General features: G+C 43.0%; 1 protein-coding gene across 1 annotated transcript; it reads left to right on the forward strand.

Moving 5' to 3' along the window:
* The first annotated feature begins 2,339 nt into the window (after positions 1 to 2,339).
* ftcdnl1 (formiminotransferase cyclodeaminase N-terminal like 1) lies at positions 2,340 to 7,687 on the forward strand. The gene is made up of 4 exons (XM_079276855.1): positions 2,340 to 2,645; positions 3,192 to 3,347; positions 5,069 to 5,257; positions 6,138 to 7,687. Exons 2-4 carry the CDS (start codon positions 3,239 to 3,241, stop codon positions 6,572 to 6,574), a joined length of 735 nt encoding a protein of 244 aa, XP_079132981.1. The 5' UTR covers positions 2,340 to 2,645; positions 3,192 to 3,238; the 3' UTR covers positions 6,575 to 7,687.
* Positions 7,688 to 14,235: the final 6,548 nt, after the last annotated feature.

The following is a 14,235-nucleotide window of genomic DNA, read 5'->3' on the forward strand; positions in this document are numbered from 1 at the left end:
TCTGAAAACCGGATGTTAGTCTGTAGAAAACCGGAAGTTGTCTCACGTTAATCTTTCCGCTAACTTTGCAAAGTCCTTCGCTCGCTCCCGATCTGTGCCGTTTGAATGCATTTACCGTAGGTTTCAGCATATAGGTGCACTACAATTTAAGTGTTTGCTGAGTTGACCACGGAGATCAGCTCTGCTACACAACAGCAAGCCATTAGCACTTTCGCGCATGTATTTGTTTCTGATTCCGGAGAGACGTGAGAGAAGTTCTCCTTCGTACTTCCGCTTTCGTCAGTTAAGCACACCAGACCGTCCAGTTTGTCAAGCGCTTAGGATAAAGAAATTAAATTAAACAGATTTAGAAAAGACTAAATTCTTGATTATATGTGAGAAAAATGTAAACATAAATATTACAGGCATTATACAGATAAAAACAATGCAGGAAATAGATACATAAATGTTATACATTCTAGATTAAGCAAACATGACAAATTTATTCAATTCAGCAACCATTTTTCTATGTTGTGTGGGCTAGATCTATGTGTCATTTACTTATTCATTCTTCATTTGGAAGGGACATAGACAGACTAAAATACTGCTTTGTAATGCATGTAGCTGTTTATAGCCATTGCAACACCCGGCCCTTAATATGCAATTTTTAAGCTTTGCAAACATTCTTAAACTAGTTTTTCAGCCCTGTCTGGTTTGGGTTATTCTTCCTAATATGAAAAGTACATACATACATAGACAATAATAAGTCACAAAAACAGTACAAATAATAATAAAAAACGAAGTTCGCAAAAGATGAATAATTTACACAATTGTGCAAAATACGTTACAGGCTCGAAGCAAAATTTAGCGTCCAACAGAAAAGACCGGTTGCCAGTAGGTTGTAAACAGGAGACAACCATCTTGTACTTATTCTCTCATCTTTAGCCACAAGTGCTAAAGTACCTGTGTGTATTTGCGTGGACGGTGCATGGAGGTTGGTGTTTACGTAAATGCGCTTCCCCCCGTGGATCAGCACCAAAAATGCACTTCACATGTCAATGCTGAAAGATCATTTAATGTAACGCAAGTATGCTATTCTTTATGGCCCGATTTTTAGGTGCAATTGCATGTTTTTGAATTGCAGGTCAGTGAGTTAGCTTACTCCATCATGGACTTTGAACACGTTCTGTAACTGTACAAACGGCACTGATATGGAGAGACAGTTTAATAATACCCACAGGACTACTTAAATTAAACTATTAAACTGCAGCTTCAGTCTCGACTATATTACACAGATTGTACTCTTGTATTTCCTGGAGTCATGCCCTTTAGTTTATTTTCTAGAGCTGCTCTCTTGTCAGCATGGGACACTTTGCATGCTTCGGTCACAATTTTGTCACAGGCAAAAACAAGTATTTGTATTGTTATTTGGAGTGAACAGTTGCCATTCAGCAGTTTAAGAGTCATGCATTTATTAAAGATCTCACCCACCTGCCAAAATAACTCGCAAAGAGACAAAACAACACTGTTAATGTAAATGCTTATCGTGACACATTTAAAAGGAGCGTAGAAAACAAAAAATGGGGAAACAAATGTTTGCACTTGGAAGTGTGCATACAATCTATGTAACTAGTTCAGCAGCAGCCACGATGGCCACAAGTGACAATTATAAAGAATGGTAAATGCTAATATTATAACAATATCACAGGTAGAGAGGAGTCAGCAAAGTGATTTTAGATACACAGACATATCTATCTGAAGTTTTCCAACAGTAGCAAGTACCTTAAGCTTCTAGCAGAGCAAATACACCTGTAGAAGCAAACCTTCTTACTGCGTTGCTTTTGAATTCAACTTTTCGTTTAGAAAGTGACGTACTTCAACATGTGTTGTCATGCATGGTGAAGAAAGCCATTAACTTGGCTTCGTTGCTGTCAAGGTACATTTGGGCAATAGTGGAATATTGTTTTGTGACTGGCTGCTGTTCAGCTTTTGGTTCGTCTTTAGTCTGGTCAGTCAACTTCATGTTTACATTCTGTACTTTCAGCAGCAGCAGCCACGGTAGAAACATGGCCTCAAGGTCCTTTGGCAGAAGACTGGTGGCTTGTCTTCTCAATGTTTCCGAGGCTCGCAGGAAAGACCTGGTGGAGACTGTGGCCAGGGCAGCCTTATACAACAATGAAGGCAAGTGACATTTAATGTTTAATCACTTCTAATTCATGAGTCTGGGGATAATTATTACTAAAAGCATTCATTTGGTCTTTGTCTTGCAGAGAAAGAATAACTCAACCTTTATTCACAGGCTACGTTACAACACCTAAGGATGCTAAAGACAGCTAAAATCAGTCCGGAGGCTGTTCCTCCTGAGTATTCTTAATTTTAACATTATTAAATTGACTTACTCACAATACTTTGTTTTCCCACATTCACTTCCCTGTCCTCCATGATGCTGTTAGACATGGTTTCTGTTTTTGTTATGTTGCTACAAAGCTTCATAGTGACCTGAGAAGACTCAGGCACCTCACCTAAAACACAATTTAAACCTGGACGATTATTCTACAATTATACATCAGGTGTTAGACGAGAGGGGATCACGGTGCTGAACATCTTTAACGACTGTGACTACAACCGCTCCGTCATCACCATTGTGGCCAGTATCGACTCTATCGGTAAGTATTGAACTTTTACATGTGTGGTGCAATGTCACGGTTTTACGTTCTTTCTCCTGCTGCAGAGGGAAGAATAGAGCCAGCTACTTGCTGCAGCAGTACTACAGCTGGGATTCAGTCTGCTCTCCAATCCTCTGAGGGGGGGGATCCTAAGCTTTGTCAGGGATTTAAACACACACAAAAAAAATCAGGATGAACATTTTTTTCTGGCAAAGATCACAGTGAAAAGTTGATCTCATTGCATGCTTATCCGCAACACGACCTTCTGGCAATGCAGCCAGAGTTGTCGAGGTTTCCAGTTGTTTGTCTTCCACTCACTCCTAAAGACTGAAACAGCTTCATTTCACCACATCTTCTATTTTTCATCATATTGAATTCAGTTTTTTTTCAGTCTTGGATCAGAATTTCTGCTGAAGCTAACAAACAACTTTAAATAAAAAGAAATAAAGAGAAAAACTAGTTACATTTTCTTAGCCATCACATCAGGACTTGGCTTTGACAGTATGTTTGATGTATTGTTATGATGTCATTTTTGTTGCACTCAAGGGGAGGCGGTTCTGTCTGCATGCGAGAAAGCCTGCGGGCTGATCGACATGGGCGCCCACAAGGGGGTCCACCCATGTATGGGTGCCGTCGACCTCGTGCCCTTCTACCCCCTGGGGGAGGAGGTGGGAGTGGAGGACTGCGCTAAAGAGGCTCGGGGTGAGGTGCCATTTGTACATGCATGTGTGTGTGTGTGAGTGCACGTAGATACATGTCCCTGTCAGTTGAGCGTACAGTTGTTGTCCTTTGTTGTATCTGTTCATTAGCTTTCAGGGCACCGTCATTTGTTGCCTTCAAATGAGGTCATGTTTACAGTGTTCACGAGAAAGAGGAGTTCATATCAACGCCTCCCTCTTGTATTAGCCACAACCTCCTCAGTGGAAATTGTCTTGAAAGCTCGGAGTTCACGACTTGTGACGCGTTGGCTGATCTTTTCAGAAAAGGCGGAGGCCATGGAGGTTCACCCTCTGTGTGTGATGTCATCTGAGCCTCTCCTTTCTTTACTGACCTAGCCGGGCCGGCCAAATGTGCTTTTAGTGCACGTGCGCGTGCTCCCCTGGTTAGCTCACGGCAGCCTCTCTGCACTCTCTTCCCCCTCAGGTAAACACTGTTAGCTCTGTCAGCACTTTCGCCATAGTTTGCACTGTTAGCATTGTTAGCACCCTTAGCAGTGGGCCGCTGGCTCGCCGTCACCATGTTAAGAGCCATTGAGAGGCAATCTAAATTCTCCCAATGTCAGATCTTGCACGTTTAATATAGTTATTTTAGTCTATAGAGTTTTTCTTTGTCATTTTAAATGTCTGAGGAAAATGTTGACATTCCCAACGGACTCATCTTTTTCCTCTTACATTATGCCTTTCATTTCCTGCTAAATGGTATCCGCTAGCTAGCTTGCTAAATTGTTATCCTTGGGAGCTTGTGGATGCCAGATTGTGACGTTATCCCAAAAATACTTGTCCCCATGGACCTACATTGGAAAATAGATGTCTGTAAATCAGCGGATCATTTTGAGCTAAATCAGCGTATGAACACTTGAATAGCCCTCATTTAAATCATTAGGTCCTGACAGTTTTAAAATGCACTTATATCCGGAGTTATTTTGATACCTCCGTTCATGTGAATGAGACCATTCTCACGACTTAACCCCTTGAACACCAAGGCTACTGTGTGCACGACATCCCGTGTTGTAACCATGAGCTCACGAGTTCCATTTCAAGGCAGCAATTACTCGTATCTTTTGTTTTGTACTCTGCAGCACCTGCTTAGGACTGAGATGAACAGGTCTTGACTCTATGGCTCAAGTAGAGTAAACATCCAGTGTGTGCACACAGGGATGACACATGTAATAGATGTGACTTGAAGTTGCAATTTCCCCTTTGCAGTGGGCACCTGTCATTTTTCGTTCAACCCTGTTTTGGGCTATTCTTCAGTCATTTAGAAAGTATCTGCCTTATGCATCGGCCGTACAGTATTTGTAATGAGTTCTAGAGCAATGTGTTTAGTGGCTGATGAGGTGACATCTTTAGCTTCCTGTGCTGTTGATTAGTTTCACAGTTTGCCAGCTGACTTAACAACCACGTGTCTTGCTGATAATAAGCAGCAGCCCAGCATGTGTGCCAGCATGCCTGATGTATGCTAATCTGTGCGGTGTGATTTCAGAATAATAATTGTCAAACTCACTAACAAGCACTGTATTTATGCATGCGCGTAATGAGCAGTCCGTGTGTCCGTGTATTTCCCTCCGTCTGAATTAAATCCCCTCAGGTGTGTTTTGTCTGTCACTCTCTCATTGCTCTCGTGCTCCTGAAGTTGCGTGCATGTGATGACATGCGCTCCACTTGCTGGTTAACTAACACGTCTGCGTTCTTGCCGGGGCTCAGCTGTGGCTCAGGGACTCACGGAGCGGGTCCAGGGCACCAGTGCTTTCCTGTTCGGCTGGGCAGACTCCCCCCTTCAGCGGGGGCTGGCACAGAGGAGGAAGGAGATGGGCTGGTTCAAGAAGACGCCAGACTTGCAGGCAATCAGGCCCGACATGGGGCCGCAGCCACAGAAACCGTTTGGTCTAACAGGTGAGAACCATGGGTACATGTCTGGGTAACAAATGTGTTCTAAAGTTCAGCCGAAGCTAATATGAGGCTCCAGAAGTCTAAATTAGCCAAATTAAAAGGGTATCTGCTGACATAAGCATGAGCTCCAGCTGAACTTTAGGATGAATTTTTGCACACAGCGAGGACTGCTGATTTTGTCCTCCAATTTCTTATGGTGTAGTCACGCTAGCACACTAGAGAGTCATCACTTCATGGCCATTGTGGACATGAGGAGTGATTACACGGAGCGAACACTGTTTCAATAGACAATATGGCATGTGATGTGAGTATTGAAAGACGGACGTATCCTTTAAAAGCAGCTGTTGGTGTGACCTACCTTCTGTTATCTTTGTCCATTCTGTTATCCACTGCTGTTTACTTATTCTTACATAAAAACTTGGCAATCATTGCCAATGTCGTGTCATCTTAAGATGTTTCTGGTGCAACATCAAAGGTGTTTGATAGACCGTTTCTTTTGTTTATCTCAAGACTAACTGTGTCAGTCCCTCAGAGCAAGAGCGTCTTTCTAGACCTGCTGTTTTGAATTGTTTTCCAACAGTTTTACAGGGAGAAATCAATTGCGTGAGTGGCAGAATATCCATATTTCACCACCGACGCTAGCCTCGGTAGACTATAATGTAATCGAGCAACAACACGTTTGTATTTTGAGGCAAGGTCGAAACTCCTTCACCAGAGAAGGTCTTCATCACTTCCTTATACAATCGCTCAATTCCTCTGCGGTTGTTTCCTGCAATAACAAAAGCTGTCTGCTGAAAGTAAAATGCAGGACTGCGCTTCCTGAAGAAGAGTAAATGAGACGGGTTAAGTTTTCTGTGTTCTGATTTTGGCTGATGTCCTGCAGGTGTTGGAGCCAGTCCGTACGTCATGAACTGCAACGTCACTATCGACACCCAGGACATGGCCATGGGACGCAGCATCGCCGCGGCCCTCAGGGAGTCGACCCCGGGGGGGCTGCCTGGGGTGCAGGTGCTGGCCTTGCCACACGAGGGCGCTGTGGAAATCGCCTGTAATGTGGAAAGCGTGAAAGGGAGCCCGACTAGTGAAACGACTGCAGGTGAACCGTGGCCGTGTTTCAGCATCGGCGGCCAGCCGTACTGCCATGTTCCAGCTTCCCTCATCACGGCAAGGGTCACGGAGCTGGCGGGGAGAGAGGGGGTTGGCGTGAAGGGCACAGCGCTGGTGGGGTTCACCCCCCATGAGTGCAGGGGCCTAGCAGAGTTCGCACTGTCTCAAAGGATTGCCGAGTTCTGGAAAGAACAGGGCAGGATCCGTATGTGAAAATGAATCCTTGCCAAAACCAGTAAAACCTCACGCAAAAGAACCTCATCTTTGTTTGATGTCACTTTAATTACCATGAGAGTTGACCGCTTGTTAAGCTGCCTTCTCTGTTTTTTTTATTTTCAAGCACGATGATTCAATTGAAGTAGTAAGTACCGAGACAAACCAGTGTGTTGGCAAACTTAACTAAATCAATTGGAGTGTAAACTTCCCCAATCCTAATATAGTTTGAGACTGAGCCACTAACTATCTTAAACTCTAATGTAGGAGCATCTTGGCTCCCACACAGCGAGTGTTCTCAACATGTGACTAAACACAAAATAACACAAAATCCCACACAACAACAATATCACCAAATAATATGTGCTTTGACTTTGGAGGTAATGCTAAGTTACTGCTGATGCTAGTTAGCCAGGGATGCTAACATTTGCAGCTTACGTTAGAGCAGGCAAACCCATTGTTAAACCCATTCCTTACAATTTTGCTCTTGTATTATTTTGACTTTGGAAAGGCACATCGATAAAACCCCATTCTCTAAACACCAAACTGGTTCTTACTAGCCTACAGCTCCATGCACACAGCTTTAGCATGTAGAGAAAGTTTAAATGTTTCCTTTGGTAATGCACTTAGCATTCAGTAACTGGAACCATTGACCTGTTTACTCGTTCAGTGCATTTCACTTAATTTACTCATAGATTCATATTACCTGAGATCCAATCCAATAACGCTAATATTGACATCTAATCTTTAATATTGCTAACATTGATTAAGGTCACGACTGCATTTATAGATATTTCTTTCTTGTTTTGATGAGCAACTGTTTGTGATATCATGTTATGAATATGACGGTAAACAAAATCATTTATTGATTAAACATTTTTATCCTGGTATTATGTTCATGAGGTGGGGGGGTCAAGTTAAACTGTGGCAAATATTCCCACATCCTCTAACACACCTGTCTGATCAGGGCCTTCCTAATCCGACACTTGCACTCAAAGACATTTGGGGTTTTATTTCAGAATTTCTTCTCTACCCAACCAAGACCTAAAGCATAAATCCGACAATATCACCCTCCAGAGTGGAATTCGAATTGTCTTTTGTGTGTGTGTGTGTGTGTGTGTGTGTGTGTGTGTGTGTGTGTGTGTGTGTGTGTGTGTGTGTGTGTGTGTGTGTGTGTGTGTGTGTGTGTGTGTGTGTGTGTGTGTGTGTGTGTGTGTGTGTGTCATTTCCTGTTTGGAACAAATGGAACACTTATGTTTACTGATGAGTCTCTGCTGATGAGTCGTTTCCCATCATTTTCCACCATCAGCCTTGCATGCATGACTCTGTGGGAGTTTGAATAAAATAAAAAAAAGATTTTTTTTTTTTTTTAAACCTTTATTTAACCAGGTAGTCCCATTGAGATTAAAAATCTCTTTTGCAAGATGTAAGTAACAATACAAGATGCAAGTAACAATACTACATAACATTAAGGAGCAGTTTTTGTTTTTTATGCTTATGTGTTGCTAAGAAGACACCCCAGAAGATGAGTCACTCAGGTATAGTTCCATCATTGTTCAAAGTCAAAGAATAACTTTATGATGTTAGTTGTAATGAATAAATATATTTTAAAATCAAGTACATTTCTCTGGCATTTATAGTTTTCTACTGTACCGAAACGTACCGAACCGTGGCTCCACTGTATCGTACCCAACCCAACCGTGAGTTTAGTGAACCCTTACACACCTAATACATATATATATATATATATATATATATATATATATATATATATATATAGTTGTTTACCATTTGGTCAAGCATCTTGTAAAGTCTATAGTGTGAGCTTATGATGCAGATGTTAAACAATTTAATAACGTTGAAGCGAATTTGGCCAGCGGACAGGTCAGGAATTATCTGGGGCGAGATGATTCCGCTCATTTCTTACATAAGGTCAGTATAACGCATTGAATAGCAGCACATTCGTGGGGCAAGGAGGTATGGTTTTGAGTCATTAGGTAATAATAACCTGTGCTATATGGATGTGGCATAAAGGCAAGGTCAGCATAAGTTTCAAAAGCAAGCAAATCCTGATGTTGAATTTTTAGCATATGTTCAGGACATCAGTGATTCCAGAGCCAATAACTGCCTATAATCTACATGCAGAGAGTGGGCGTTAATCTGTTCATCTTTACGCACGAACCAAGGTAGCATGATTCACAAAATCCTCCAGTCAGATTAGTATGCTTTGGCGTCAATTTCTGAATTTAAAAATGATTTTCATCATGCTGTGTGCATGTCTCTGTATTTGAAGTTACGTAAAGTTGCCCTTTGAGGCAGAAGCTGTGCAATTTTCATCAATGTGTGCATTGAATAAGCTCTCTTGCTGTGTGAGCATTCACCTCTTTGTATATCATCCAGCTGAGGCTCTTAGACGCACAAGCAACGCAGCCATGCAGCTTCATTTCATGCGTACATACACAACTCTCCCCCTCCCTTTCACACACACACACACACACGCACACACACACACACACACACACACACGCACACACACACACATATCCTTTCTCTCTCCTCTTTGCTGTCTTACACTTTCTCTTCTGCATCTAGACACACGTGCAAACGTATTTACTCTATGGATGACACACACACACACACACATACGCTCAGCCTGCCAGGCTTGGGAGCATCAAGGCCGAATCTAGGTCACAGCATAAGCCCAGAGGTATCCTGTCTCCACAAACACACACGCGTTTCTAAATTTGCAAGCGAAATCGCGTCTTGGATACAAAATCCATTTTGACTCGACAAATTTTTCCTCTGCTGACAGTGAAAAGTGTTTGATTGTCATTTTGACAACAGACACACTTTGCTTCCCATGGAAAAAGAAGACTATAAATGAAAATCAGGGAATTTCATCTTTCCCAAAAGTCCCCTCCCTGCCAAACAACCTCATGGGTCATGTGACTCAGTCTAATGGCTCTTATGATTGTCACAAGACCATCATTTCCATGATTAAGTGCACTTCCTTCAGCAGTTAATATCCATTTAAAAAACACTTTCCCACTGAAGCCTAAATCTGTTTTTTTGGTGTGCAATCTGCTTCAATAAAGACATGTATGTTCCTGCATGCAGCTGCATTCTATTTGCATCCTTGCTGCAGAAGCACCATAGGATCCCTTTGATATGACTTAGCCTGACAGCGGACCATCCAAGATGCGACCATGTGTGTCACAGCTCAGAAATAGAGGAGCTTATTTCTTCACATCAGTCTCCAGCCTGCTATAAATATTCCACAGCTCTCTGTTCTCTCTTTCTTTTTTTCCCTGCTGCTTTCTCTGTTCCCTGCTTCCTTCTCCCTTTCTCCCCCCTCTCTCTGTTTGTCCATTTTCTTCCCCCCTACACACTCTGCCTCCCACATCTTCTCTTTTCCCTCTGCTCCTGTTGTGTATAATGTAGAGAAATGTGTCTCGTCTGTCATCCTTCCCTTCGTTACTTTCCTAGCCCACAGATTTCCTGCAATCAAGTACAGCGTGACGGTTAATCACAGCCATTTAATCCCATCTACGACTGCTCAGATGCTTAATTCAAAAACAGGAACATTTACAAGAAAAAGAGGCCAAGCTGATTTTGACTAACGCAACTGCCAGTTAGATGCTGCTGTGCCCAAAATGAGAGCGCACGGTGCCATGCTCCCTAACCTATCAGTGTGGGAAGTAAGCGTGCCACCTATGAAGTCAGCAGTCCCCAACCCCCACCCTGAACACATGTTCAACATCCTCTGGGCACAGGCTGAGCAGAGCACTGAGACACAGCTGAGAATTACAGAGCGAGAGAGAGAGAGGGCAGTGAAGTGGAAATATGGGTGAGCATCAGAGAAAGACAGAAATAGAGCGATAAAGCAGTGAATTAGGCGGAGGCAGAGAGAGGAGGAGGAGAAATGCGAGGAGAGTCTGTCACTGAGGCGGCGATGCTTCGTGCAGACTAGGTTATTTTCTAGCAGAAAGCTCTCGTCGTGTGCGGATGTGAGAACCCCATGGATTTCCCCCCGCCTGAGTCTCAGTGGGATTCATTGCATCCGGATGCTAGGATCCATGCTGGGATCCATGTGGGCCTGTGACGTCTGCACTCCTCTCTGTGGCTACCTTCTTCATCATAAGGATGGCTCCAGCAGCACTGACCCAGATTGTGGAGTCCCGGCTCTTCGCCATGCACCGCCCCTCCGGTGGTCTTTGAATGTGATGCGCACGAGGAATGCTCTACACCTCGGCGGAGACCGCTCAACCTGCCACCTCTGCTGACATCTGTCTCCGTGGATACACGCAGCCACTGCCAGGGTAAGGATGCGGTGCTCTGACATGCACGCTCAAATGTCAGGCTGATGGGTTTTGTATGTGCACGTGCCTGTGTGTTGCATGAATACATTACGAATCACTACGACCACGTACATCCAATTTTTATTTTCTCACACGGGTGCCTGATCCCTCTTGGACACAGAAATTGGGGGTGGGGGGGGGGGGAGATATTTTGAGTTCCTTTTAGAGGCTGCAAACAGTACCATGGCGCGACTGTGATGATGCCATATTGTGTGCATGCACGATGCAGAATAGCTCCATGTATAATGCACGACCTAGGAGATATCATGGTGAGCAACAAGTAATTGCGCTTCCCCCAAAGTACTGAGGAAAGTAGGTTAGGATAGGAGAAGACCTGAATAAAACATTTATTAAAGTCTTCTTGGTTTCTGAAAGCATTTGGCTTCGTTCTGCTTGGAGGGGAAATGGACACAAGGAAGATGTGTCCCTACACACTGGGGAAGATAAAACAATATGATTTAGCTGGATCCCATCTGAGCCTGTCTGATAAAGACACATTGGACCACAGTCACTTCCTCCTCAGTCTGGTCAGTACAGTTCAGCTCAGGTCATTTTAGTTCATCTAATTTTAACTGAATCCATGCAACCTTACAGAAGTCAATAACACACATCACAGATCAGGACCTCTCCAACCACAAGACAGTCGTGGGTGTTACTGAACCAGAGGTCAGACATTTTGACTGGAGGTTAGACAGAGGGCAATAGGTGAGCAGAGAGCATCTCATTCAGTAAATACACGTCATGTGATGGGGAGCGGAGGATGCTGACTTTAGTCCCGTCATTGCGATGCCATCGTCTGCATATTTTCCGTTGGATGCTGATTTAGTCGCTTGAGAAAGCCAGGTTTAATTTGGGTTCATTTAACTGAATGAAGTTTGAATATATCACAGGAGATTGTAAATCTGCTGAGCGTAAGCTTGTTTTATATGTGTTGCTTCATGTTATCAGTATCAGGTTTCACACGTAGGTGTTGTGGAGGGAAAAATCTCCCCACGATGAGAGTGAAGCGAGCCAGCACACGTGGACTGCTAGCTTTGCAGTCACACGGCGCTAAAAACGTTACCGAAACTGGTTTACCGTTAAAAGGAATTTAATCCTGCTGATGCAAGTACAGTTATACAATGGAGTACATTACTCCCATGAAATATTACACTATTTAACCCACTTTGGAAAAAACTCTTCCCTGGTCCCATGTGACACATCCGTCTCTGGAACCTTAATCCAACAGAAGAGAAAAACGCTTCCTATCCCCGCCCTCATATCCGTTCGAAACCCCTCCCCTTCCGTCTATCCCAATTTCTATTCGCTAACTTCCCTGTGCACTTCTGTAAACGTTCCTAACACATTCAATGACATTCAGTTATTGCTTCATCCCTTCTATGATAATCCTTCAGTATGAAGTTAAGCCTTTTGCAACTTTGGCAACAGCTTCATGTCGTTAGTTCTACTTTTAGCTACTAATCCTAAAACACTTTATGCTCATCTTAATTATGCATTTCCAAAACACTTATGATTATGACTAATTATGAATTCTCAAATATGAATTGTTAAACACTTTTATTATAACTACTAAACACACAGTTCTACACTCAAATTTCCTACAGTGTTATGCTGGAAATGAACTAGTTTGTACGACGTGTTGTCCGACCACATCGGATTCCAGAAGTGTTCATCGTTGTTCCAAACTGCTACATTCATAGGTGGAGTGAAAAGCCAGCCGTCATAGAGAGGGGAGGACAAGACACCGTATGGGGATTATGGCACCCATTTTCAGACGGACATTCATCGTGTTGCACTCAGTTAGTCACCAAGTGACAAGTGACAGAAACAAAGAAACAAAGAGCTAGCAAGAGAAGTTCAAACCTCGAGCAACTTTTTCAGCTCCTCACAGCGGGCCAATCAATCACCCTGTGAATTGGGCGTGAATGTCAGCTTCAGTAAGTTGCAGAAACCTGTTGGGAGCCTGTAACCATCCCAAAAGGACCAATTGCTTGGCCCCCAGAAGTTCTGCTTGCAGCATCGCCACGTGTGAAATCGATGGGATGACAGTCTACAGACAGACAGACAGAGATTCCTTGCTTTAAAGTTAGATGATGCTGCTACAGTGCCACCTAGTCACCCAGACATCATATTGACACATGTCCACCAAATGTGGTTGCAATAGCACAAAGCTGTTTAAGTTTTTTAATGTCAGCTCTGCCCACAGCATTTGACCTAACTGTGTGAGTCAGCCATAGCAAAACAAGTTTGAAGAATCAGAAATCCTAAAAAGTAGCTTTTTCCAGGTTGATCTAGAAATGATCTGTGCCAAATTTGGGGACAATTGCTCGAAATCAGTAGGAGTAGCAGCGATAAAAACAAATTTGAACACAATTCAAAATGGAGGACAATCTATCTGTACGCAAATGGGCATACATTATATGGATAGAAAAAAATGCTTTTGTTTCAAAGATTTACAGTTCAAACGTTTATTGTTAGAGCGCCACCATATGGCCAAATTGCACCAAACAATGCACGTCCTTGGGTCCGAAGCACACGCCAAGTGTGAAGGAGATCGAATGAGCAGTGGTCCAGATATGCAAAGGATATATCCACAAAGCCACAGACCGACTGTGGTTCCTTGCTTTATAGTTTGATGGTCGGACACAGTCCGCTCGAATTCAATATCAGAAAGGTGCGGGGGGAGGAGTTTCAGAAGTTATTCAAGGATTCTACAAGCACTTCTGAAGAAGCATACTGGCAGCTTTATACATTCACAAATACCTTGGTGAGTGAGCTTACAATTTTAGAATTTTGAGACTTAAATCTTGTCACAGGTATTTAAAGAATTTACGAAAATGAAAAGATTTCTTCAGTGTGTCCTTTTTATTTTGCATTTAACACCTGAGTTAGATGCTCAAAGCTCACTTCTGATGACATGCATCTGCATGTCAAGTGACTGAAAACTCTGGTCCAAGTTGGCATCAGATACCAATTTTGGTAATCTGTGCATGTTTGCCTTCTTAATGATGATACAATCAATGCCACATATGAACAGCAACTTGACTCTAAATGTGGTCCAGATGTGTTCATTGTGTGGGTCCAAAATGTTCCCTCTCTAGCACATTGAATGCGCTGTAATTACATTTGAATGTGTTGTAATTCACTTATCCTGTTCTACACATGACATCTATTGCACTTCTGTCCATCCTGGGAGAGGGATCCCTCCTCTGTTGCTCTCCCTAAGGTTTCTTCCTCTTTTCTCCCCGTTAAAGGGGTTTTTTGGGGGAGTTTTTCCTGTTCTGAGGCAAATTTGTAATTTGT

Source organism: Melanostigma gelatinosum (assembly GCF_949748355.1).
Source record: "Melanostigma gelatinosum genome assembly, chromosome: 10".
In the NCBI taxonomy this organism is placed as follows: Eukaryota; Metazoa; Chordata; class Actinopteri; order Perciformes; family Zoarcidae; genus Melanostigma; species Melanostigma gelatinosum.